The following is a 26252-nucleotide window of genomic DNA, read 5'->3' as shown; positions in this document are numbered from 1 at the left end:
TATAATTAATTCCAATATAAGTGAAATAATTTTCCTTCCAACAAATACTATGTCTAAAAGCCGCTGTTCTGTGTTTGAATGGTGTGGGCGTATACCGGTCAAGAAAAATATGAATGACGTGTAAACAGCTGATTGGGCAGCTCAGCCAATGAGCCAATAAGATGTCTCGAACAAAAACATGACGTCATCCTCCATGAGGAAATAGCAAGCATTTTTTTTTACGGTCTGTTTGAGATCAAGTTTGAGTTGGGGTTTTTAATTTTTTTTTCTCAAAATGTGTCCTTTGGCCACAAATACAGATGTACGATCTTAATTTGAGCCAATTTACTACAGCAGGAAAATTGTAAATTTAGGGACATTTTTGTAGGGGAAAATCATATCTGAAATTTTAAAGTGGAAGTTATAAACTTCAGAAGCCTTTTTAAACCTCAAATACACTACAAGTTTTACATTTCTTGCATTGTAGACAAGTTCTACTGCAATACGGTGATCAAATGAAGATCCTACATCTGTAATATGACGAGTCAACAACATTATTTTGGTATGAGATAACAGGTTAAGTGTTTTTTAAAATGTGACATTTTCACTGGACAGTTACGTTAAATGTCAAGGAAGGAAAGCTCAATATTGTCTGCCTGTCTGTCACTCAAGTGGAGATCAGACCATGGCATCAGTGAGACTCTAAGCCTGTGTTGCTTTCATTCCTCTGTCTGCTCTGTCTGAGTCTAACTGCCCCTTCCAACCCCCCTCTTTCTGCTCTCTCGCTAAAATCTCCCTCCGTCATTTCACCATGCAGCCACAGCCCTGTGTTGTCAGAATGTCTAGAGGAAGGAGCCGTGTCAAATCAATGGCGTTTCCTTCCATCATCGCACTCATTCAATACATTCTACGTAAAGTGCATTTTTCCATGTATTAGATAAGAAAATGGAGTTATGGATTTGTTTTAGTCTTTTAAAATGTATTCAACTCTAGGGACTTCCACATACACAGTGTATTCCAACCATTATTAATGAAGTAGTCCTCATGTATTGAACGTAACAGCAGTTTAGTTTAGGTTTTTTCTCCTGAAGAATATCAATCAATTCAAATGCTGCAAATTTGGTCCTGGAGGGCTGCAGTGTGTGCAGGTTTTTGTTCCACCCCAGTGCTAACACATCCACCTATCCAGACTAGAATCTGTTTAATCGTGTGTGTGTTAGTGCTGGGCTTGAACGAAATCATGCACACACCAACTCTCCCGGACCAAAGATTCTTACCGCTGCTACTCTAATCAACTCAAAGTCAAAACCATTCAGACTTCAGCTTGATGTTGTGTTTCTCTGGAGAATCAGATCTAGGACAGGGTCATAGCTCCTAAAGCTCTTCAGTACCAGAAGCAAGGTACACTAGCTGTAGGGTGGATATTAAAGCTCTGATAGGAGGAGGATGAAGGGACAGAGAGGTGTAGTTTGGTCCACTGCTCCTGTTCAGCCACATCCAGATGACTACTGAGCCACACACGTTCTGTTCTGTACTCAGACAGTGTGAATAGGACTCTGGAGAGGTGAGGGTATTCAGACAGTGTGAAGAGGACTCTGGAGAGGTGAGGGTATTCAGACAGTGTGAAGAGGACTCTGGAGAGGTGAGGGTATTCAGACAGTGTGAAGAGGACTCTGGAGAGGTGAGGGTATTCAGACAGTGTGAAGAGGACTCTGGAGAGGTGAGGGTATTCAGACAGTGTGAAGAGGACTCTGGAGAGTTGAGAGTATTCAGACAGTGTGAAGAGGACTCTGGAGAGCTGAGGGTATTCAGACAGTGTGAAGAGGACTCTGGAGAGGTGAGGGTATTCAGACAGTGTGAAGAGGACTCTGGAGAGTTGAGGGTATTCAGACAGTGTGAAGAGGACTCTGGAGAGGCTGAGAGTATTCAGACAGTGTGAAGAGGACTCTGCAGAGTTGAGGGTATTCAGACAGTGTGAAGAGGACTCTGGAGAGTTGAGGGTATTCAGACAGTGTGAAGAGGACTCTGGAGAGTTGAGGATATTCAGACAGTGTGAAGAGGACTCTGGAGAGTTGAGGGTATTCAGACAGTGTGAAGAGGACTCTGGAGAGTTGAGGATATTCAGACAGTGTGAAGAGGACTCTGGAGAGTTGAGGGTATTCAGACAGTGTGAAGAGGACTCTGGAGAGTTGAGGGTATTCAGACAGTGTGAAGAGGACTCTGGAGAGTTGAGGGTATTCAGACAGTGTGAAGAGGACTCTGGAGAGGTGAGGGTATTCAGACAGTGTGATGAGGACTCTGGAGAGTTGAGGGTATTCAGACAGTGTGAAGAGGACTCTGGAGAGTTGAGGGTATTCAGACAGTGTGAAGAGGACTCTGGAGAGTTGAGGGTATTCAGACAGTGTGAAGAGGACTCTGGAGAGTTGAGGGTATTCCGACAGTGTGATGAGGACTCTGGAGAGGTGAGGGTATTCAGACAGTGTGAAGAGGACTCTGGAGAGTTGAGGATATTCAGACAGTGTGAAGAGGACTCTGGAGAGGCTGAGAGTATTCAGACAGTGTGAAGAGGACTCTGGAGAGTTGAGGGTATTCAGACAGTGTGAAGAGGACTCTGGAGAGTTGAGGGTATTCAGACAGTGTGAAGAGGACTCTGGAGAGTTGAGGGTATTCAGACAGTGTGAAGAGGACTCTGGAGAGTTGAGGGTATTCAGACAGTGTGAAGAGGACTCTGGAGAGTTGAGGATATTCAGACAGTGTGAAGAGGACTCTGGAGAGTTGAGGGTATTCCGACAGTGTGATGAGGACTCTGGAGAGGTGAGGGTATTCAGACAGTGTGAAGAGGACTCTGGAGAGGCTGAGAGACACAAGGGTGAGCACGCAAACAGATAAACACACGTTTTCACACACACTCTGGTAGACTTGCGCCCTCTCTCTTACACACACACCTTCTCTCTTACACACACACACACTCTGTCCCTGACTGATCCCGGGGGCTGATTTTTGACAAGTGGTTGTGACAAGATTACTTAACCCTCTGCATTATTTACCAGTGACTTGCCTCAAAGGGACATTTTTATCCTCTAACTTTAAGATTTGAAATGATGTGTTTTCTTGCTCTCTGGCACACACACTCTGCCAGGAGACTGTAGCAATCCTTTATAGATGAATAGTGACCAGCCACACCTTGACCTTAACACACTTGGTGGGTGGCATATTGATCACAGGAGATCGGTGGCACCTTCATTGGGGTGGACGGGCACGTGCTAACGGCTGGAGTGGAATCAGCGGAATGGTGCCAACATCAAACACATAAGGTGCTTGATGCCATTCTGTTCCAGCCGTTACGAGCCGTCCTCCCCTCAGCAGCCTCCACTGACGTGGATATTATTGTTGTCTGTATGGTGTGCAACACACTGGTATTACTGGTATTTCTCAGCTGCACAGTCTCGTAGGTAAAAGGTGTAAGGACTTGATATAGTATAAAGGTCAGATGGCTTCCTCTATTTTGCTTCATTATGTTTTAGTCATTTGGCAGATGCTCTTATCCAGAGTGACTTACAGGAGCAATAAGGTTTGAGTGTCTTGCTCAAGGGCACATAGACAAGATTTTTCACCTCATTGGAGGAAAAGGGATTCGAACCAGCGACCTTTCGGTTACCGGACCAACGCTCTTAACCGCTAGGCTACCTGACCAACGCTCTTAACCGCTAGGCTACCGGACCAACGCTCTTAACCGCTAGGCTACCTGCCGCAGGATTTTCATTTTAAAATGACCTACACTGAACAAAAATATTAAATGCAATATGTAAAGAGTTTTATGAGCTGAAATAAAAAAAATCCCAGAAATAAAAAAATCCCAGAAATGTATTTTTATTTTATTTGTACAAATGTGTTTATATACATGTTAGTGAGCATTTCTCCTTTGCCTAGATAATCCATCCACCTGACAGGTGTGGCATATCAAGAAGCTGATTGAACAGCATGATTACACAGTTGCACCTTGTGCTGGGGACAATACAAGACCACTCTAAAATGTGCAGTTTTGTCACACATCTCAATGCCACAGATGTCTCTAGTTTTAAGGGCGCATGCAATTGGCATGCTGACTGCAGGAATGGCCACCAGAGCTGTTGCCAGAGAATTGAATGTTCATTTCTCTACCATAAGCTGCCTCCAAGTTCGTTTTAGAGAATTTGGCAGTACGTCCAAACTGCCTCACAAGCACAGACCACGTGTAACCACGCCAGCCCAGGACCTCCAAATCCGGCTTAATCAACAACATTGGGGGGCTTGGTGCTGAGGAGTATTTCTGTCTGTAGTAAAGCCTTTTTGTTGGGAAAAACTCATTCTGATTATCTGGGCCTGGCTCCATAGTGGGTGAGCCGATGCCCTCCAAGCCCACCAATGGCTGCACCCCTGCCCAGTCATGTGAAATGCATAGATTAGGGCTTAATGAATTTATTTCAATTTACCGATTTCCCTATATGAATTGTAAATCGGGGGAAAAAGTATTTTAAATTGTTGCATGTTACATTTATATATTTTTTCAAAATAATTCCCAGTGGGCATGCATTATATCATACTAGTGTTGTCAGTTCAGTGATGGAGAGGAGGGAGGAAAGAAGAAAGGAAGCCATTGAGGACTATTGACATGTAGCCAGCGGTGGAATGTTGTGGTAGAGTCCTGCTCCCTGCTGGTGAAATAAACTGTATTTCAGTCTTCTACAGTGGCTTGTGAAAGTATTCACCCCCCTATGGCATTTCTCCTATTTTGTTGCCTTACAACCTGGAATTAAAATTTATTTTTTGGGGGGGGTTTGTATCATTTGATTTACATAACATGCCTGCCACTTTGAAGATGCAAAATATTTTTTCTTATGAAACAAACAAGAAATAAGACAAAAAAATATTTACCCCGTCAAGTCAATACTTTGTAGAGCCACCTTTTGCAGGAATTACAGCTGCAAGTCTCTTGGGGTATGTCTATAAGCTTGGCACATCTATCCACTGGGATTTTTGCCCATTCTTCAAGGCAAAACTGCTCCATCTCCTTCAAGTTGGATGGGTTCCACTGGTGTACAGCAATCTTTAAGTCATACCACAGATTCTCAATTGGATTGAGGTCTGGGCATTGATTAGGCCATTCCAAGACATTTAAATGTTTCCCCTTAAGCCACTCAATTGTTGCTTTAGCAGTATGCTTAGGGTCATTGTCCTGCTGGAAGGTGAACCTCCGTCCCAGTCTCAAATCTCTGGAAGACTGAAACAGGTTTGCCTCAAGAACATCTTTGTATTTAGCGGCATCCATCATTCCTTCAATTCTGACCAATGTCCCAGTCCCTGCCGATGAAAAACATCGCCACAGCATGATGCTGCCACCACCATGCTTCACTGTGGGGATGGTGTTCTCGGGGTGATGAGAGGTGTTGGGTTTGCGCCAGACGTAGCGTTTTCCATGATTTCCAAAAAAAAGCTAATTTTTAGTCTCATCTGACCAGAGTACCTTTTTCCATATGTTTGGGGAGTCTCCCACATGCTTTTTGGTGAACACCAAACATGTTTGCTTATTCTTTTCGCAATGGCTTTTTTCTGGCCAGTCTTCCGTAAAGCCCAGCTCCGTGGAGTGTACGGCTTAAAGTGGTCCTATGGACAGATAGTCCAATCTCTGCTGTGGAGCTTTGCAGCTCCTTCAGGGTTATCGTTGGTCTCTTTGTTGCCTCTCTGATTAATGCCCTCCTTGCCTGGTCCGTGAGTTTTGGTGGGCGGCCCTCTCTTGGCAGGTTTGTTGCGGTGCCATATTCTTTCAATTTTTTAATAATGGATTTAATGGTGCTCCGTGGGATGTTCAAAGTTTCAGATATTTTCTTTTATAACCCAACCCTGATTTGTACTTCTCAACTTTGTCCCTGACCTGTTTGGAGAGCTCCTTGGTCTTCATGGTGCAGCCCCTTGCTTAGTGGTGTTGCAGACTCTGTGGCCTTTCAGAACAGGTGTAGATGTGAGATCATTTGACACTTAAATAGTTAAATTGCACACAGGTGGACATGTGACTTCTGAAGGTAATTGGTTCTCCAGATTTTATTTAGGGGCTTCATAGCAAAGGGGGTGAACACATATGCACGCACCACTTTTCCATTTTTTTAAATTATTTTCTCTTCACCAATTTAGACTATTTTGTGTATGTCCATTACATAAAATCCAAATAAAAATACATTTATATTACAGGTTGCTACGCAACAAAATAGGAAAACGCCAAGGGGTGTGAATACTTTTACAAGGCACTGTATGTTGTAATGTAATGGTATATAGCGGGGCGGCAGGTAGCCTAGTGGTTAGAGCACAGGTGTCAAACTCATTCCACGGAGGGCCGAGTGTCTGCGGGTTTTCGCTCCTCCCTTGTACTTGATTGATGAATTAACATCACTAATTAGTTAGGAACTCCCCACACCTGGTTGTCTAGGGCTTTATTGAAAGGAAAAACCAAAAACCTGCAGACACTAGGCCCTCCGTGGAATGAGTTTGACACCCCTGGGTTAGAGCGTTGGACTTGTAACCGAAAGGTTGCAAGATCGAATCCCCGAGCTGACAAGGTAAAAATCTGTCATTCTGCCCTTCAACAAGGCAGTTAACCCACTGTTCCTAGGCCGTCATTGAAAATAAGAATTTGTTCTTAACTGACTTGCCTAGTAAAATAATAAAATAGCATTAGAAGCAACTAGGGTTACAAAATTCGGGAAACGTTCCAAAAATGTCCTTGTTATTCCAGAAATACAGATTGAAGGATTCCTGGAATAAGCAGGAAACCCAGAATACTCCCAACGACAATTTCTGGAACATTTTGGTGCAGCGACGCCCTCCTCCATCAGTGGGTGTTAAAAGTAGACCAAACAAACATTTAATTTCATATGCATGATTAAAAAAAGTTTTATTCAAAGTTCTGCTGGTATACAGTAGAGTGTATTACATGGTGCATTGGTCATGAAGCTCAAGATAGGCTACAGAACAGGGTGAAACTGGCCATGGTAGAAAGGGTTTCAATATAGTACATCACTTTCCTGGGTCACATTTAAGTAGGCACAAACAGGATGAATAGTTGTGAATAAGTTGGTGGGGGAAAAATTCAGGAAGTACCTTTTTTTCCCCAAAGTGTTTTCTGCTGTTGTTTCATGGCAACGGAACAAAACTCTAGTATGCAAAGCCTACATCCTCTATACAAAGTAGGAAGTACCAACATTGGTTGTCTTGCTTGGTCTGTATTGAGGCTTTGTAGTATCAAGTGTGTTTATGTAGAAGACTAATCCAAATCTTAAATGTGACAGATAGTTTAGCTCTAAATCTCAATATAAATCTGACTGAAATCATACACATCCCCATCTTTAGTTAGAACAAATTATAACCAACACAAAATAAATACATAGGTAAATAATACTGATTATGGTTCAAATACTACCACAGTCCAAAGAGTACTGCATACTGCTATGGTCCAAAGAGTACTGCTATGGTCCAAAGAGTACTGCTATGGTCCAAAGAGTACTGCTATGGTCCAAAGAGTACTGCTATGGTCCAAAGAGTACTGCTATGGTCCAAAGAGTACTGCTATGGTCCAAAGAGTACTGCTATGGTCCAAAGAGTACTGCTATGGTCCAAAGAGTACTGCTATGGTCCAAAGAGTACTAATGTGCTGCTATGGTCCAAGTAGTAATACTATCTACTACTGCAGTACATAGAAATGAAAGAACAAAAAGTAACAGCAGAGGTTGTAACAGTAAATAGGATGGGGGGGGGGGGGGGGGGGGGGCAGGTCCCAATTCAAATCCCTAGCCTCTACCCATAGATTCTTCCTGGTGGCCCCGTGTATCTATAAAAACTTGGTTTAAACTTGAAAAAAAAAACACAAAAAAACAATGACAGAATTTCAACCAAAAGCTCTCAACCTATGCAGTCCTTTCAGATCTATAAGGGGGGAGGGTGTCAACTAGGGAATAAGGACAGAGGCAAGGGATCGGTTTGGAATGGAGCCAAAGTCAACTCTATGGGCCCCATCTCAAGCCTTAGACCGATGCACTTGTGCAGACCTGAGAGGAGGACACAAATATGGTATACTGTAGCTCCAGCGTAGGGCCTAGGGGTTGATTTGGGATTGGGCCAAAGAACCGAAGGCTGTGCTTCTCGGTCGCTCTCCGGTAGCCAATCAGAAGACAGGGAAGAAGTCATCTCCATTGGTGGTGTTCTGGTTGCATGTGTTCCCATTGGCACAGTCAGGTTCTGTCAGCCAATCCTGGGGAGTCACCCCAACGTCCAGGACGTGGGGGTTAGTACGGGACACCGCCAGTCTGGAGGGGTGGGGTGAGGGTTGAAGAGAGGTAGGTATGCATGTAATGACCTGCAGGGATTATTAGCTGAGTGGGGTGTTCAAACCCCTCTAACCCTGACCTGCTCCACTACAGAGGACCAGCAGACCCCCTCCACTACAGAGGACCAGCAGACCCCCTCCACTACAGAGGACCAGCAGACCCCCTCCACTACAGAGGACCAGCAGACCCCCTCCACTACAGAGGACCAGCAGACCCCCTCCACTACAGAGGACCAGCAGATGTTGAATGATCCCAATCAGAAGTGAACTGATGCAGTAAGTACAACAGTGGGTCCTACACAAGGAAGTGTGACTGATGCAGTGTGTACAACAGTGGGTCCTACACAAGGAAGTGTGACTGATGCAGTGTGTACAACAGTGGGTCCTACACAAGGAAGTACAACAGTGGGTCCTACACAAGGAAGCGTAGAGAATTCTGAATAAAGAAATTAAATAAGACCTGCTTAACCCTTTACTTAGTCAATATTTTACAGTAGTCACAGCATAAAGGCTAAGTATTACCAAATAATACCACTTTTCTCTAGAAACAAATGTTCCAATACTCTTAAGACCTTAGAATACCCAATTATACATTTCATCGGTTTGGCTTCTTTATTGAACAAAATGTAACTGATTAATTAAAATGTCATATTTTAGAATATTTGTGTACAGGTTTTGTTTTCCTTGAAGAGTTTGTCCTAAAAATGTATTGTTTCAACAAGATTTTATATACATCTTGTACAGACTACACCTAATATTGAACAGAAGAGGTATTTGGATTTAATTAAATTTCCTTTAATTCAAATTCTAAATGCAATTCTATATCCTGTTTACGGCTTCAATTCAAATTCAATAATTGAAATGTATGAGACATTCTGAAATCAATTCTGAGTTGAGCCGGACCCTGCTCTCTGTATCATCTCTACCTCGGACTATTTCTCTAGTCCAACCCGGTCAGTCTGGAGGTCCAGTCTAGATGGAGCTGTGGAGTCACATTCTCCAAAAGCTGTAAATCACTCAGGGAAATCTGATCTGAGCAAAAATCAATGAGCCGATTGATTTCTGTGGTCAATCAGCAGCAAGAAGCGACTCACTTTATTGACAACAGATACATTTTAGGACGAGTGTCTTACCTAGAAAAAGCCTCATCCAAGTCTTCCTCGATTTCCTGCAAGAGAGAGAGATTGTGAGTTTCTGTAGCGAAAATATTTGTCTCCCATTTAGAGAGAAACGGCTGATGGATTATTTGAGACGTACCCAGACAGTGTCGTCGTTATCAACGTTCTCGGGAGCGTCGTCCACCTGGAACTCCTCGTTGCCATTGGTTTCCTCGTTGCCATTGGTTTCCAGAACCACGGCAACATGAGTCCGTTCCTCCAGGTCCAGCAGGTTACCCGTGGCAACATCTATGGAGACAAAAATCAGCCAATCAAATCAGTAAAGTTGAGTGTCTACAGTTGGACTCCAACTGCTTACAGAAAAATAAACTAATTATCAGGCTTAAATCCTATGGATCCAACCAAGGCCGCAGGAGGAGGAAAAGAAGATATCAGAAAGACATTTCATTGCTAAATAACATAAAGTAAATTACACTGTAGTCATTTAGCAGATGCTCTTATCCAGAGAGATGTACAATTAGTGCCTTCATCGTAACATACATTTGTTGAACATTATATTAACAATAAACAAGGTATTTTGTGTCTTCTGAATGTGTGCATTGGATAAAGATGGAGCGCGTGGGTCTGAGGCTGCGTTTACACAGCCAGTCCAATTCGGATATTTTTCAGAGCTGATCGGAGGAATTAAAAAAAAAAAATCAGAATTGGGCTGCATGTGAAAATGCAGCCTCAGTGTCGCTCTGTGTGTGGATGTGCATCGCCTTACCTTCTCCTTTCAGACTAGCCAGGCTGTTGGATCCTTCTAATTGGGAGATGCCGGTTGCTTCTCCAGCCGAGCCGGACTTCACCCCGTTCTCTTTCTCTACATGACACAAAATACTACCATCAACACACACGGCTACTGAACAGCTTCTACCCCACAAGCCAAAAGACTGCAGAAACAATTCATCAAAGCGGCTACCCAGACTATGTGCTTTGTCTACCTTTGTTTTTCTTTTACACCGACTCACTGGACTCAACCCACACACGTAATACACACGCTGCTACTCTGTTTATTATCCATCCTGATTCCCTAGTCACTTATACCCCCTACCTACACATTACCTCAACTACCTTGTACCCCTGCACCGGTACTCCTTGTACAGAGCCTCGTTGCTGTCATTGTGTGTTACCATTTTTTTTATTTTTCCCCCTTTAGCACATTTTTCTTACTTTAACTCTGCATTTGTGGAAAATCACCGGTTGTATTCGCCGCATGTGACAAATAACATTTGATTTCATATAGAAATGCTAAATTGTGCCCTTGTGACGCGTGTGTTAATACAAGCATGTGTGCGTGTCCATCTCCCGGGTTGCGTGTAATGGGTGTTTGTATAGCAAAAATCTACTGTTATTGGCTGCATAAATATATTTAAACAGCTGTTATTGGCTGCATAAATATATTTAAACAGCTGTTATTGGCTGCATAAATATATTTAAACAGATGTTATTGGCTGCATAAACATATTTAAACAGATGTTATTGGCTGCATAAATATATTTAAACAGATGTTATTGGCTGCATAAACATATTTAAACAGATGTTATTGTGGGTGTAGTGAAATGCTTGTGCTTCTAGCTCCGACAGTGCAGTAATATCTAACCATACACAAAGTATTAGGACGAGCAATGTCGGAGTCTGTATGTACAGTAATATATATAATAGCCAGTATACGATAGAATATATATATAGCTGAAGAATAGTTTCTTGTAACATCACAGTAATAGTTGAATAGGATGGACTTAACTAGAATACAGTATATAGACATATGAAGTGGGTAAAACAGTATGTAAACACGATCAAAGTGACCAGCGTTCCATGACCCTGTACATAGGATAGCAGCGTCTAAGGTGCAGGGTAAAGTAACCGGATGCTAGCCGACTAGTGACAATGACTAAAGTTCAGGGCAGGGGAACTGGGGGGAGGCTGGCTAGTGGTGACTATTTAACAGTCTGCCTTGAGAGGGAAGCTGTTTTTCCCAGCCTCAGCTTTGATGCACCTGTACAGACCTCACTTTCTGGATGGTAGCAGGGTCTGAACAGCAACCTACCTTCTTTGGCAACCTGCCACAACTCAAAGGCCACTCTAAAGGCCTGTGCTACAGTCAGAGTCACTGCCTGGGCCTAGGAGAGAAAGAGACCATTCACAAAGCTGTTATAATGCTATAAGCCACAATGAAACAACATTAACTTTCATTAGCAATCAAAGGACACTGAAATTAAGAGTAAAGATTATTTTATGGGACAACATACAAACGTTATTGAAAAAGACCAAGTGAAAAATATACTTTTATTATATGTATGTATGCATGCATGCATGCATGCATGTATGTATGTATGTATTAGTGTTCTCCAGAATCCCAGCAACACACGCAGTCGAAAAGGGGACACGAGGAGTGCAACCTTCTAATGTTTCCCCCGGGGGAACGAGAGAAGGCCAGTCAGATGTAGGGGTTATATTGGAAGCAAACATGTTTTAAAGGCAGGCTTTTGTTCCAGCCCCCGCTTTAATACACCCAATTCAGGTGCTCAAAGTCCTGTTGAGCAGCTGATTAGTACAGTCAGCTGGGTTAGAGCAGGACTGGAACAAAACCCTGCACAACTAGTAGTTATAGTAGGAAGGCTGTTCCATCCTGTTCTAAGGAGTGGATTCATTTCCGTGTCTATCCCCTTCCCTAACCCCTAGATCAGGGTTATAGCAGTGGGGGGGGGGGGGGGGGGGTACTGGAGGACCAGGGTTATAGCGGTGGGGGGGGTACTGGAGGACCAGGGTTATAGCGGTGGGGGGGTACTGGAGGACCAGGGTTATAGCGGTGGGGGGGTACTGGAGGACCAGGGTTATAGCGGTGGGGGTACTGGAGGACCAGGGTTATAGCGGTGGGGGTACTGGAGGACCAGGGCTGGAAAACACTGCTTTAGTGTTCACAGAACTGAAAGATGGCAATAAAATGAACAAAAACAATTTTTTTAAAGCAACATGCCACAATTTCACTGTTCTAGTTCATATAAGGAAATCAGTCAGCTGAAATACATTCATTAGGACCTACTCTATGGATTTCACATGACTGGGAATACAGATATGCATCTGTCGGTCACAGATAAAATAAAAAGTATTGTAAAAATTATTTAAAAAACGGTGACACAGTGAGGTGACACAGTGAGGCCGGTGGGACGTACTGCCAAATTCTCTAAAATGACATTGGGGGCAGCTTACGGAAGAGAAATTAACATTCTATTCTCTGACAACAGCTCTGGTGGACATTCCTGCAGTCAGCATGCCAATTGCACGATCCCTCAAAACTAGAGACATCTGTGGCATTGTGTTGTGTGACAAAAATGCACATTTTAGAGGTGCACCTGTAATGATCATAAGCTTTTTGTGCAGTATGGAAGATTTCTGGGATCTTTCCTTTCAGCTCACGAAACATGGAACTAACACTTTACATGTTGCGTTTATATTTGTGTTCAGTGTAGATAGGTTAAATAAAAAACATTCAGTTAGCCTACAGGAGGTCCAAGCAGATGCATAAGAATATTTCTTAGACTCATCCAGTCCTTCCAGATTACAGGGCTTGTTGTGGTGTCAGTTCACACTCACCACTTTCCTCTTGGAGCAGAGGTAGGCGTGGCACTCCAGTGTTCCGTTGAGAGCGTTCTGGGAAATGTAGGCAAACACCTTGTAGTGCAGCTTGTCCGCCGTGCAGTAGGATATCCTGCAGGACACAAGGGCAAAGGTTAAAAATGTCCAGAGGGCAAAATAAATTCAGCGGTTTACAGTTACGGTTCAAAATGGCAAGTGTCCTCAGAGAGAGGAGAGAGAGAGAGATGTCACCCAGCTCTGTGGAGGTCTGGTCTCCTGTATTTTCAAAGACATTTGCCCTCTTCCCCAACACACACACACACCTGTATATGGAGATGCTGTCTAGCAGCTGGTTGGTCAGACTATCGTAGAGCATTATACCCTGAGGAGAAACCTTCAGAGACACCTTCTGAGGCTTCTTACCTCCCGCTTTGGCCTGGAGGGGACAGAGTTGATGACAGAGAATATAGAATCTTTACAAATCAATTATTTCTAAAGGCTTTGGCCTGGATCTATGAGATAATATAATAACAATAATTAGACAAAGATTTTAAAATAATCACAAAAGCAAGATATCTATCGATCATCAGTAAGCATTGATGCTAAGAAAAGATTAACAATATAATGAAACCAATACAGCTAATTGGTCATTTGTTTTAAAAGGAGCAGGCCACGTTATTTAGTTAACAAGAAAAAATGCTGTTCTTGAGAGCAGAAGCAATCAAGATCAACTCAAACTATAAATCAAGAGTTTAGGAACTTCCTGTGCTTTGAAATTCCAATCCCTCCTACTTGTATGACATCACAGCTCACCGTGGCAACGATCCTCTTGACAGCAGCTGCTGATAGGTCCTCTCCTTTGGCCTGGTCCACCAGGGTCATGCCTAGGTGGCGGAGGTTAAAGGTCATGCCATCTACAACAGTCTCCCTCGTGTCCGTCCAGTTCTCAGGAAGTTCTAGAGAGACAGGTTATAAGATTGACCGCCTATTCCTTACAACCATAGCAAGGTTATTATAGTAAAATGAAAACTGAAACTAAAATAAAGAATTTATAAAATAATTTAGTGAACTGAAACTAACTAAAAACAATTTGATGTTTTTTTATTATCTTCTAAACTTTGGCCAAAAATCAAAATGTGGTTTAATGCTGAAAGTAGATGGGGTGGTTTCAAATAGCTAGTGATAATGATGCACAAGCTAGGCCTACCACTACCTAACAGGGAAGAAATCCGAGGGTGAGCACGGAGCGTGACTGGGCCAAGCTAGAGCAGCTTGTGAAGTTGCTGGAGCCGTTCGCAATCCACACCGACTTCAAACTGACAGCCAGTCACTGTCTGATGTGGTACCGTGCCGTCTCGACCTCGAGTCACACTCGCAGTCAACTACTGTTGCAAAAAACAGTTGGCACAGGTCCTCCTGAAGTCACTGCGCGAGCGCTTTGCAGGCATACTGAATCCTCAGGCAGCAAACTTCAACCCTCACTCTGCAGCAGCTTGCCTGATGACCCAAGTGTGTCTCTGGCACTTCGCTCAACAGAGATGGAGCCACTGATGAGGGAAACAAGACTCTGCACTTTTAGCAAATCAGAGAGTACAGTCATGGAGCAGCAGGACCACAGCAAGATGCCAGCACGTTGAATCCAGCAAGCATCTCGACCACATTTCTTCAGAAATACAGCTTCCTCGTATCTAAGACTGTCTGAGGGTCAACCTGGCAGGGCATTCAGTGCCCTGTCTGAGCTGTGGAAATACCTGGAAGAGGTAAAGGGGGGCATGTTTACAGAGTCATCTCTCCAGTTCTGGCAGGCAAGGATGGCCGTTTATCCAAAGCTGTGGTTTCTGCCCCTGCATCCAAAGCGTTAGTGGAGAGAATATTCTGTCTGTGGACAACTGTCATCAGCCTTAAGAAACCGAACGACCACCTCTCTGGAACAGAGTCTTGTTTGATTTAACAGAAAGACACACAGAAGTTAGCATGGGCAGTGCCCTTGAGGACTTTCGCCATTTTTTTTATTTAGTCAACTGGGCAGGACTTCCAACTTCATTGGCTGAGCCCTCCTGATGACCCGGTTGGTATGACCTGATGACCCGGTTGGTATGACCTGATGACCCAGTTGGTATGACCTGATGACCCAGTTGGTATGACCTGATGACCCAGTTGGTATGACCTGATGACCCAGTTGGTATGACCTGATGACCCAGTTGGTATGACCTGATGACCCAGTTGGTATGACCTGATGACCCAGTTGGTATGACCTGATGACCCAGTTGGTATGACCTGATGACCCAGTTGGTATGACCTGATGACCCAGTTGGTATGACCTGATGACCCAGTTGGTATGACCTGATGACCCAGTTGGTATGACCTGATGACCCAGTTGGTATGACCTGATGACCCAGTTGGTATGACCTGATGACCCAGTTGGTATGACCTGATGACCCAGTTGGTATGACCTGATGACCCAGTTGGTATGACCTGATGACCCGGGGTTGTAGTCATGACATCAGGAAGGAAATCAGCCAATGAGATTTACTCTTGAAGAAGAAAATGGACTATTTCAAGATGGAGATGTCCTCAACGGTGCTGCCCATGTTCTCACAGACACCCTCATGACACAGAGATGAGTTGTCTATCCAAGTCTATGGTCCCATCTCCTTATGCATTACTGCCCCCCAGTGGCAAGAAGTGAAATCCCAAAAAAACAAACGTCTCCTAGACTACCACAGCTACTTTCTCTCCCAAACTCTAAATAATATTTTTTTTTTAAACTATAAAAATGGTTTATCAAACAAAACAACCAGTAAGTCAAGTCAGAAAACTGACTGAAACTGAATTTCAAATAAAAATGTAAAATTAAAAAAAATCACAAAACTATAATAAAGTTAGAACCATAGAGATACATACTCTATGGGATCAAGACCAGTAGAAGGTCATGAACTCCAGGTTGTTCTCACATGCATCTGTCCAGTTTCCAAGCAGCTAGGTGGGTCAAAGTCCAGATGCTATATTCAACCATGTTTGAGAACAAGGTCAATACTATGAGCGATGTAGCAACCTATATCTGTCTCTGAAATACTGTTGACTCAGTGTTGGTCTCTCGCTAGCTGAGCTAAAGATATTTTCCTTTAACAGGACTTTGTTTTTGAATATGAACGTGAAAAAAGATGTCTAAAACAGTTTCTAAAAAACACTATATGGATCAGGGTGGAAGAAAATAACTGTAGGTAAAAGTACATGTTTTAACTCAGAACTAACCTATAGCTGATCTGTAAAAGAGGGCAAAATATTGAGGGGGAGAAAAGGGAAAAATATTGAGTAAAAAAAGGGAATAGTCTTGTACACTAACTTTGAAAAGCAATGATAAGAGAAAGATGTTAATCTGTTCCAGAGTCTCCATGGATGTTGTCATTGTTTTTAAGCCTGGGGTAAGTTATCTAGGATCAGCTACCCTCTACGAAACCTTTGCCTGTAGCATGCTGCACTCACCACGGAGAAGAAACGTTAGTGGGCGTGGCATTTGGCTAGAGCTATGTGGATGGGTAGCCAGGCAAATTAAACCTTAACATGCAGTAGGTAACTTCATCCCACTTCCATGTTTAATTGAAGGAGAAAGACAGAAAGCCAAACGGGGGAGGGGGGGGACAGTGAGTAATATTAAATATTGAAGTCCATTTTCTCATTCCTCATCTCTGTGCGTCTGTAGCCGTCTAGAACTCTGGAGATCTAGTGCACACTGCCATACACACAGATGCAGACACACACTGACCTTCTCTCTCTCTCTCTCACCCAGATACATCACAGACGTTCTCTCACAGACACGGGCCAAGAGCTACCACCTACACACCATCCCCAGAACGGTTACATTTAAAACTAGAAAACAGTCCCAGTGTTTTCTGGTTTGTTAACCATGATTCTGACTAATGACCATAACATATACATCCCTGTCTATCATGAGGAGGATTGCGTGTGTGTGTGTGTGTGTGTGTGTGTGTGTGTGTGTGTGTAGTAACATGCAGCTCTGCTTTGAGAGGAGATTGACTGACTGCCTGATGACCAGACAACAAGATGGATGGCTTCAGGGGTTCGTGAGGGGAATCAGCTGAATGTACGTGTAGGATGACAAGACACCAGAGAAACACACTCCTAAAGATCATCATTAATGACTTTCCCTTATCAATCTCTCAAAATCAAAGAATTTGGCAGAGATGGTTATGAAGGAAGAAGTCAACTGAAGTGATTTCTGATGGACTTGTTCTTGAGTGCTTCTTTGCAGTTTGCATCATTGCCAAGTCTTCAAGTATGAGGGATAAGATGAATGGAGGGAGAGAGAATTGAGGGGAACAGTGGACGGAGAAATGGAGAAGGCTAGGATATGCGTTTCTGTCATATAGATCCAGTGCTTCACTTTAGGTCTACATAGTCTATGTTATCTAGGGACATTGGACTACTAGGAGCTGACTTCTGACAGGGCTAACATCCAATGAAAACACTGCTTCTTAGAAGACCTGAGGGCTATGTCCAATGAAAATACTTCTTCTTAGAAGACCAGAAAGGATTCAAGATCATGTAAGGTTTCTGGATGTAAGTTGGACCTATAGATTAGACTACAGTGACACACACAGACACACGATAACGCAGGGAGGTCGACCACTCCGTCCCAATGCAGACCAAAGGTAACAAAAACATTGCCACAGCAACAGGAAACACACAACAGAGCCCTCTATCAACACAACAGCCAATTAGAATCCAGGGATTTCAAGGTGGATATAAAATGAGTGAACAAACAATAATAGTGAATTCTCAGAACTCTGTCAACTACACCTATAGGAATGAGGAAAAACATTACATTCACAGAAGTCAACACATACTATTTGAGTATGGGGGGGGGGGGGGGGGGGGGTAGAACTAAATGGATTTCACAGAACTAGGTATAGATACCATAGGAGTGACTGAACAAACATGACTAATTAGTGACTAATGAGTATTCTAGTTCCTAATTCTAATGGTATGTACTGTGGAAATAAGCAGTGCCTTATAATACTGTGTAATAAATAAGAGGACAAACGATACTGTTTTTGATGTGGAAGTGACGTGGCCTCAAATGGACAAATATTATCCAATGGTCCATGTGTCAAGAGGACGTGGGGGGGAAAAAACAGCCAAGGTGGCTTTTACCCCTACCCATTTCTAAAACCCTCTCTAACACAAAAGCCATCTGTTTGACACGGGATGAGGAAAGGGAGAGTGAGGCGTGTTGTATACAGTACCCTTGGGCGTTGCAGAGAAAAATGAGTTTTTTTGGGGAGACGGTAAATGGATTATACATCTGTGCCTGAGGGCAACTTCTATCCAACTCCCAGTCTAGTAGACTGGGGACAATATCTTCCTACACAGTATTATAAGGCTCTGCTTTATTTCCACAGTACATACCATAGAATTAGGAACTAGAACGAACGATACTATAGGAGTGGGGTCCTGCAGGCTGAACGATATGGGTCACTAGTGATGACGGAGGACTTTTTCCCCAACCTGGAAAAAAGATTCAGAACCAGGGAACCTAAACACTCAGAAAGCCTACTGTAGATTAGAGACCAGAAAGCCTACTGTAGATTAGAGACCAGAAAGCCTACTGTAGATTAGAGACCAGAAAGCCGGTCACTCACTGCCAGTAGCTTTAAAACTCAACATTACCTACCTCTACATTACATTTTGTGTTAAATAAATAACTCATGAAATCATGTTCAAGTTAACGAGGCAAGTCAGTTAAGAACAAATTCTTATTTTACAATGACGGCCTACCCCGGCCTAGCCCTCCCTTAACCCGGATGACGCCGGGCCTAGCCCTCCCTTAACCCGGATGACGCCGGGCCTAGCCCTCCCTTAACCCGGATGACGCCGGGCCTAGCCCTCCCTTAACCCGGATGACGCCGGGCCTAGCCCTCCCTTAACCCGGATGACGCCGGGCCTAGCCCTCCCTTAACCCGGATGACGCCGGGCCTAGCCCTCCCTTAACCCGGATGACGCCGGGCCTAGCCCTCCCTTAACCCGGATGACGCCGGGCCTAGCCCTCCCTTAACCCGGATGACGCCGGGCCTAGCCCTCCCTTAACCCGGATGACGCCGGGCCTAGCCCTCCCTTAACCCGGATGACGCCGGGCCTAGCCCTCCCTTAACCCGGATGACGCCGGGCCTAGCCCTCCCTTAACCCGGATGACGCCGGGCCTAGCCCTCCCTTAACCCGGATGACGCCGGGCCTAGCCCTCCCTTAACCCGGATGACGCCAGGCCTAGCCCTCCCTTAACCCGGATGACGCCGGGCCTAGCCCTCCCTTAACCCGGATGACGCCGGGCCTAGCCCTCCCTTAACCCGGATGACGCCAGGCCTAGCCCTCCCTTAACCCGGATGACGCCAGGCCTAGCCCTCCCTTAACCCGGATGACCCCGGCCTAGCCCTCCCTTAACCCGGATGACGCCAGGCCAATTGTGCGCCTCCCTATGAGACTTCCGATCACAGCCGGTTGTAATACACCCCTGGATCGAACCAGGGTCTGTAGTGACGCCTCGAGCACTGAGATGCAATGCCTTTAGACCACTGTGCCACTCGGGAGGCCCCTAAATAAGAGGCTATAATAAAACCCAACATCCATAAGTGTGTTAACAACGGAGGAAGCACCAGCAGTTCCCAAGCCTGAACCCAGCCATGCTGCGGACCAGAGGAGAAGAGGTAAGAGGGATTACTGGGCCCAAAAAACTGTCTTCTCCAGCAGGTGGTGTTTTTGGATGGAGGACAATGAGAATGTTGAATGTGGTTAAACAAAACATTTAATGGTTTATTTGCATCTTATTTGATAGAATCTAAATTTGGTTGTTGAGTGTACGGATATAAAAAACTGAGAAAAACAAACATTTTATATCAAGAGTTATGCGCGTGAACAACAGGCACATCTGCCCTCTCATTGGCTAGAACGATCCCACCTGATCTTACCTCCCCCCAACTGCCTTCCATATATATATATATTTTTTTAAATACATGTATTTCGTTGTCAGAGCGGCCATTTGAGTATCTGGTTACTAACGTGGATAATGTGTGGATTTACTGACTGAAGCACCCCTGTAGCTGTTATCGTGACTATAGTGATTAGTAGTTCTAGTTTCCCCGGCCGCCACCGAATACAATCTGCATCCTACCCTCTTCGCTACATAGTGCACTACTATTGACAAAGGTCCCATAAGGCTTGGGTCAAAAGTAGTGCACTATGTAGCGAATAGGGTGGCCAACTGACCTTTAAATATGCCCCCACAGTGCCGGTAGTTGTAACATTAGCGTACATAAACAGCCACGTGTTCCAGTTCCATTGAGACGGTTCCAAACTGGGTGAGAGATGATTCTTAAGAACGCTACACGGACCTTCAAAACTACTGAGAGGAGGATAGACTTGATTCAAACATTGGTATCGTTTGTTAATTTAAAAGTGGATATTTAAAGTAAACTATTTATCAGTGGTGGAAAAAGGACTCAAAAAGTCATACTTGAGAAAATGAGTCCTTTTCTATTAAAGGTGTCAAGTAAAAGTGAGTCACCCAGTAAATTATTACTTGAGTAAAAAAGTATTTAGTTTAAAAATGTACTTAAGTATCAAAGTATTAATAATTGAAAATCCTTATATTAAGCAAACCAGACAGTACACTACAACTGACATTCATTTACAAACAAAGCATGTGTTTAGTGAGTCTGTCAGATCAGAGGCAGTAGGGATGACCAGGGATGTTCTCTGTTTAGTGAGTCCACCAGATCAGAGGCAGTAGGGATGACCAGGGATGTTCTGTTTAGTGAGTCCTCCAGATCAGAGGCAGTAGGGATGACCAGGGATGTTCTGTTTAGTGAGTCCACCAGATCAGAGGCAGTAGGGATGACCAGGGATGTTCTGTTTAGTGAGTCCACCAGATCAGAGGCAGTAGGGGTGACCAGGGATGTTCTCTGTTTAGTGAGTCCTCCAGATCAGAGGCAGTAGGGGTGACCAGGGATGTTCTCTGTTTAGTGAGTCCTCCAGATCAGAGGCAGTAGGGATGACCAGGGATGTTCTCTGTTTAGTGAGTCCTCCAGATCAGAGGCAGTAGGGATGACCAGGGATGTTCTCTGTTTAGTGAGTCCACCAGATCAGAGGCAGTAGGGGTGACCAGGGATGTTCTCTGTTTAGTGAGTCCTCCAGATCAGAGGCAGTAGGGATGACCAGGGATGTTCTCTGTTTAGTGAGTCCACCAGATCAGAGGCAGTAGGGATGACCAGAGATGTTCTGTTTAGTGAGTCCTCCAGATCAGAGGCAGTAGGGGTGACCAGGGATGTTCTCTGTTTAGTGAGTCTGTCAGATCAGAGGCAGTAGGGATGACCAGGGATGTTCTCTGTTTAGTGAGTCTGTCAGATCAGAGGCAGTAGGGGTGACCAGGGATGTTCTCTGTTTAGTGAGTCCTCCAGATCAGAGGCAGTAGGGATGACCAGGGATGTTCTCTGTTTAGTGAGTCCTCCAGATCAGAGGCAGTAGGGATGACCAGGGATGTTCTCTGTTTAGTGAGTCCACCAGATCAGAGGCAGTAGGGGTGACCAGGGATGTTCTCTGTTTAGTGAGTCCTCCAGATCAGAGGCAGTAGGGATGACCAAGGATGTTCTCTGTTTAGTGAGTCCACCAGATCAGAGGCAGTAGGGATGACCAGAGATGTTGTTAAGTGAGTGAATTGGACCATTTTCCTGTCCTGCTAAGCACTCAACATGTAACGAGTACTTTTTGGTGTCAGAGAAAATGTATGGAGTAATAAGTACATTATTTTATTTAGGAATGTAGTGAAGTAAAAGTTGTCAAAATATACATAGTAAAGTAGAAATACACCCCAAAAAAACTACTTAAGTATTTTACACCACTGCTATTTATGTACAGGCAAAATTATCCCTATTAGGCTACTGTAATAGTACACTGAACAGCGTCAGTAAAAGAGTTCCCAGTATAGGGACAAAGTAGACAGTTATCCAAACAGGCAATTAAGTCATTGCATGAGAGATGAATATGGTTACCAAGGGTGTGGTGCATTTCAGGCTCTGATCTCATAAATTGGGAAGACTTGCGGATAGTGGATCACTAGATAGGAAGGTCCTCAGTCTACACTGCCAGTCTTATCAAAATCCCCCCCCCCCCCCAAAAAAAGCGGTATTATATTGTAACCGGGTTAATTTCATTAGGAAACACGTAGTTGCTACATGTTTGTTTCTTACTTGATTGGTAGCGTAATTGTGCCCCCACGTAGGCATGACAACAGTAGCCTAGCCTAGAGAGTGAACTAATGAAAAACATGCAATGGATATATGATTGATGAAATTATGTAAAAGTGTTGCACTGGATCTAACAAGTGTTACTAAGTAGCCAACAAACGACCAGAAATTCGGCATATCATGAAAATTGCACCCACAAACATAACAATTGGCAAGTGTTAATAATTCGCTGTGTTTACACCACTAAAACAATTTGTCGAATACTTTGTTCACTACAAAGCATAGGCGAAGAGGAGTGAAGCAAATATCAGAGTACCTTTTCACTTAAAAACAAACCTTACTTTTATGTTTGCCCGAATTCCAAGACCGTTTCGCGATACTTGGACTTCGGATGATAGCTCTTCCAGCCGACCGTAAGGCATCCATCACCGACTTTTAGGACAAGAAAACTTGACAAACAAGTTTGTAGACCACAGAGCTCCAAAGACTGTAGTTGACTTCTTAGTCTTTGCGATGAGTTGAATTGGGACCCGGTGTGCGGCGCTATATCTGCTAATCAACCGAACGGGAATCCCCACCTAACATACGTCAGGAGGGAATCCCAAGAGGTCAAAACAGTGTCAAGCGGCATTTGATTTAAAAAAATAAAATAAAACTGCCTTTGCTTTATTTCCTGTTATCTGTAACTGTGATATCAACAAGTGATAACGAAGATGCTAGACTACTTGTCCCAATGTTTTAAAACATTTTTCTTTTTTTAAAAGCGCAAATCATGAGTTATCAACAAAAATAACGTACTGTCGCCACCTTGTGGTCATAAACTGTAACAACCCTCCTCCTGCTCCTACTGTATACAATTCTAATCCGTATTCAGTATTGAGGTAAACCAGAGGGAAAATGTAAGTTCACAGACAAATAGGAACTCTAAGTTTCTCATCAGATTTTCCACTCATTGGAGGTACAATGTATTAATGCTCTGGTGCATTAGTAGTCTAAACAAGAGCCTGATGAATAGGCAGATGGCAACATCAGAGATATTCATATCTGAGAGAGAAAGAAATACAACACAGATTGTTCTCAAACAGCTTGCATCATCATCATCATCATCATCGCCTGCAAGACTCATTTTTTTTTTAATTCCAGGTGACGGCCCCAAAGTCAGAGAAGTTTGGACTCAGCCGACATAATCATCATCATCATCACTTTGAGATAGAGAGAAAACAACATGGTGGAACAACAAAATACACTTTCTTTCCCACTAAAACATATAGAACATCTTCACAACAGGTCACAAGTCCATTACTGTGATCCACACCAATACTTTCCAGGTAGAAAACATGAGAAAACACAACGCCCGGGGGGGGGGGGTCAAGTTTCGTCTAGGTACCGACCCAAAATCAGCATCTAGGGGCAACTTCACCCTACGGCCAAAAACAAAACAAAACAAAACACGGCCTATGGTCAAACTGCACAGATGTCAACTGAACGTCTATTTCACGTTGGCTCAACGTAACGCCATTGAAAAGACATGGAAACGACGAGGATTCAACAAGCGTGTGCCCAGTGGGCAGGGTGTAACTTCCACAATACAAAACTTCACACTATCATCGTCATCATTATCATCCCAGTTGGAAAGAGATTAGCCTGTTTCCCAGATCTGTTTGTGCTCTTGCCAACTTAAAATGTAGTCTTTCAAGCCAATTGTTTTTGCATGACGATTCCATAAGGAGTGGCGATGAACAGAAACGAATCTGCGACTCAGAGGCTAGAAGGAGAGAATTAAAAACATGAAGCAAGAGAGAAAACAGCTGCAACCAAATCAATAACAAAAGCAGCGAGTCAATTTAACCGTTACCGGACCTGCTTTCTGATCAACCTAAAAAAAAAAAAAAAAAAATCAGAACCGAACGTCCAAAAAATGTCAAATACATGAACACAACAATGTGTAGCTATGGTGTGATGCTTTTATCCAAACCTAAAGCAAGAGATACGTCAATCTAATGAACGGGAGAGGGGGTGCATTGAGAAACACCCAAACGTGGCACTTTGAACTGAAGAAAAACAGCCTACAACATTCATCGCTATGTAATAATGTACATGGTTGTAAACAGGGTCGGGGGTCAATTCCATTTCAATTCAGAAAGTTAACCAAATTCCAAATGTTTCCTCATTAAAAAACATTGAAGATGACTGAAATTCCAGTTTTTACTTCCTGAATTGAAATGGCATTGACCCCAACCTTGGTTGTAAACAAATAAATGTCCACTCTGGGCCACCGTAGTAGTGGACATAAGAGCCTGGAGTTTGATCTTACTGACCCCTTTGGCCTGACCAGGTAGACATATTTAATAGCTGTTTGGCTGTTGTTTGGCAGACCAGGTTCATTCATATACCAAATCAATTTGTTTCCTTTCCTTTTTTAAGACAACACTGATCGGTGTCTAAGAGTATCGGGCTTAATATAAAAGGAGACTGGGCTGCATGGGAGATGGTAAGAGATGGGGGACATCTCAATCCACTACACTGGCTTCCTTCCTTCATCTCCTTTCCTTCATGATAGGTGAGAGGCTTTCACCATATGTTGCTTCCACCTGCCAGATCAGAGATCACGAAGGAAAGGGTACAATGAAAGGAAGCAAGCTAACACTATTGAGACAGCCCGGGTCCTATATCAAGATTGGTGAAGTAACCCATTATACTCACTACTTTAAAAAAAAGAAATTTGCAAGGCACAGTGAAATTTACAACTGGTAAACATCAGTTACCTAGACATCATTAAATCCAGTAGGTTTTTAGTAATATGGCCTAACGACAGATTCTAATTTGGTCCAAAAGGATAGACGGGTTTGAGTGCATTTGCAGCAAACAGATGACATATCTTAACCTTTAGGCAGTACCAGGTCATATCTTAACCTTTAGGCAGTACCAGGTCATATATCTTAACCTTTAGGCAGTACCAGGTCATATCTTAACCTTTAGGCAGTACCAGGTCATATATCTTAACCTTTAGGCAGTACCAGGTCATATATCTTAACCTTTAGCCAGTACCAGGTCATATATCTTAACCTTTAGGCAGTACCAGGTCATATATCTTAACCTTTAGGCAGTACCAGGTCATATATCTTAACCTTTAGGCAGTACCAGGTCATCTCCATTGACAATCCAATTGTGAAAGATATGTATTTCTTGACCGGACTGTTGGCGTTAATTGATAATCCCGGATGTTGTTTGGAGTCAAGGGTGAATGTGAGTTGATGTACAAATTGGTGATCTTGCCAAGACCACTGGTATAGAGAAATGTACATTACCATTGTTATCGTCATAACTAAACTGAAATGTGTTGCTTAAAAAAAAAAGAATCACATATTTAAGTAATGGCGATAATACCAAAACATCAACAAAGTACTTTTCCATTCATAATCAAACTCACAGAAGATACCACTTCAAATGTTTCAGCTTCTTCACATTTAAAAGCAAAAATGTAGTGTAGTATAATAGTCCCATCATACAAAGACTAACATTAAGCTGAGACAAAACCTGCTGAACAAAATGGACAGAAAGAAAAAGGAGATCGTGAACATGAAGCACAGAGAGAGACAGAGAGAGAGAGAGAACATGAAGCACGGAGAGACAGAGAGAGAACATGAAGCACTGAGAGAGAGAGAGAACATGAAGCACTGAGAGACAGAGAGAGAGAGAACATGAAGCACTGAGAGAGAGAGAGAACATGAAGCACTGAGAGAGAGAGAGAGAGAGAGAGAGAGAGAGAGAGAGAGAGAGAGAGAGAGAACACAAAGCACTGAGAGAGAGAGATAACATGAAGCACTGAGAGACAGAGAGAGAGAGAGAGAGAGAGAGAGAGAACATGAAGCACTGAGAGAGAGAGAGAGAGAGAAAAAAAACACGAAGCACTGAGAGACAGAGAGA

The 26252-nt window shown here is 43.5% G+C and overlaps 1 protein-coding gene across 2 annotated transcripts; it reads right to left on the bottom strand.

Moving 5' to 3' along the window:
* Positions 1-6887: 6887 nt before the first annotated feature.
* On the bottom strand, positions 6888-25982 carry LOC120027384 (low density lipoprotein receptor adapter protein 1-A-like). 2 transcript variants are annotated; one of them, XM_038972299.1, is made up of 10 exons: positions 25270-25982; positions 22667-25209; positions 13882-14024; positions 13392-13504; positions 13087-13201; positions 11540-11612; positions 10217-10312; positions 9590-9738; positions 9466-9500; positions 6888-8312 (listed from the first exon to the last, which is right to left on the bottom strand). In XM_038972299.1, exons 2-10 carry the CDS (start codon positions 22749-22751, stop codon positions 8171-8173), a joined length of 951 nt encoding a protein of 316 aa, XP_038828227.1. In that variant the 5' UTR covers positions 22752-25209; positions 25270-25982; the 3' UTR covers positions 6888-8170. The 2 variants fall into 2 exon arrangements, with proteins under 2 accessions (XP_038828227.1, XP_038828226.1); XM_038972298.1 differs by having other exon boundaries at positions 22667-25982.
* Positions 25983-26252: the final 270 nt, after the last annotated feature.

Source organism: Salvelinus namaycush, chromosome 32 (genome assembly GCF_016432855.1).
Source record: "Salvelinus namaycush isolate Seneca chromosome 32, SaNama_1.0, whole genome shotgun sequence".
Lineage (NCBI taxonomy): Eukaryota > Metazoa > Chordata > Actinopteri > Salmoniformes > Salmonidae > Salvelinus > Salvelinus namaycush.
The sequence above is the reverse complement of the archived record's forward strand: the minus strand, read 5'-3'. Positions and strand labels throughout refer to the sequence as shown.

Bases quoted from the DNA above. Each gene is read 5' to 3' on its own strand.
- LOC120027384 (XM_038972298.1), bottom strand. From the start codon at position 22,751: ATGGATGCCTTACGGTCGGCTGGAAGAGCTATCATCCGAAGTCCAAGT. The intron at 13,202-13,391 runs GTGTGTGTGTGT...TGTGTCCTGCAG, and splicing joins GACAGCATCTCCATATACAG to GATATCCTACTGCACGGCGG. The intron at 10,313-11,539 runs GTAGGTTGCTGT...TGTGTCATGTAG, and splicing joins GTGGCAGGTTGCCAAAGAAG to AGAAAGAGAACGGGGTGAAG.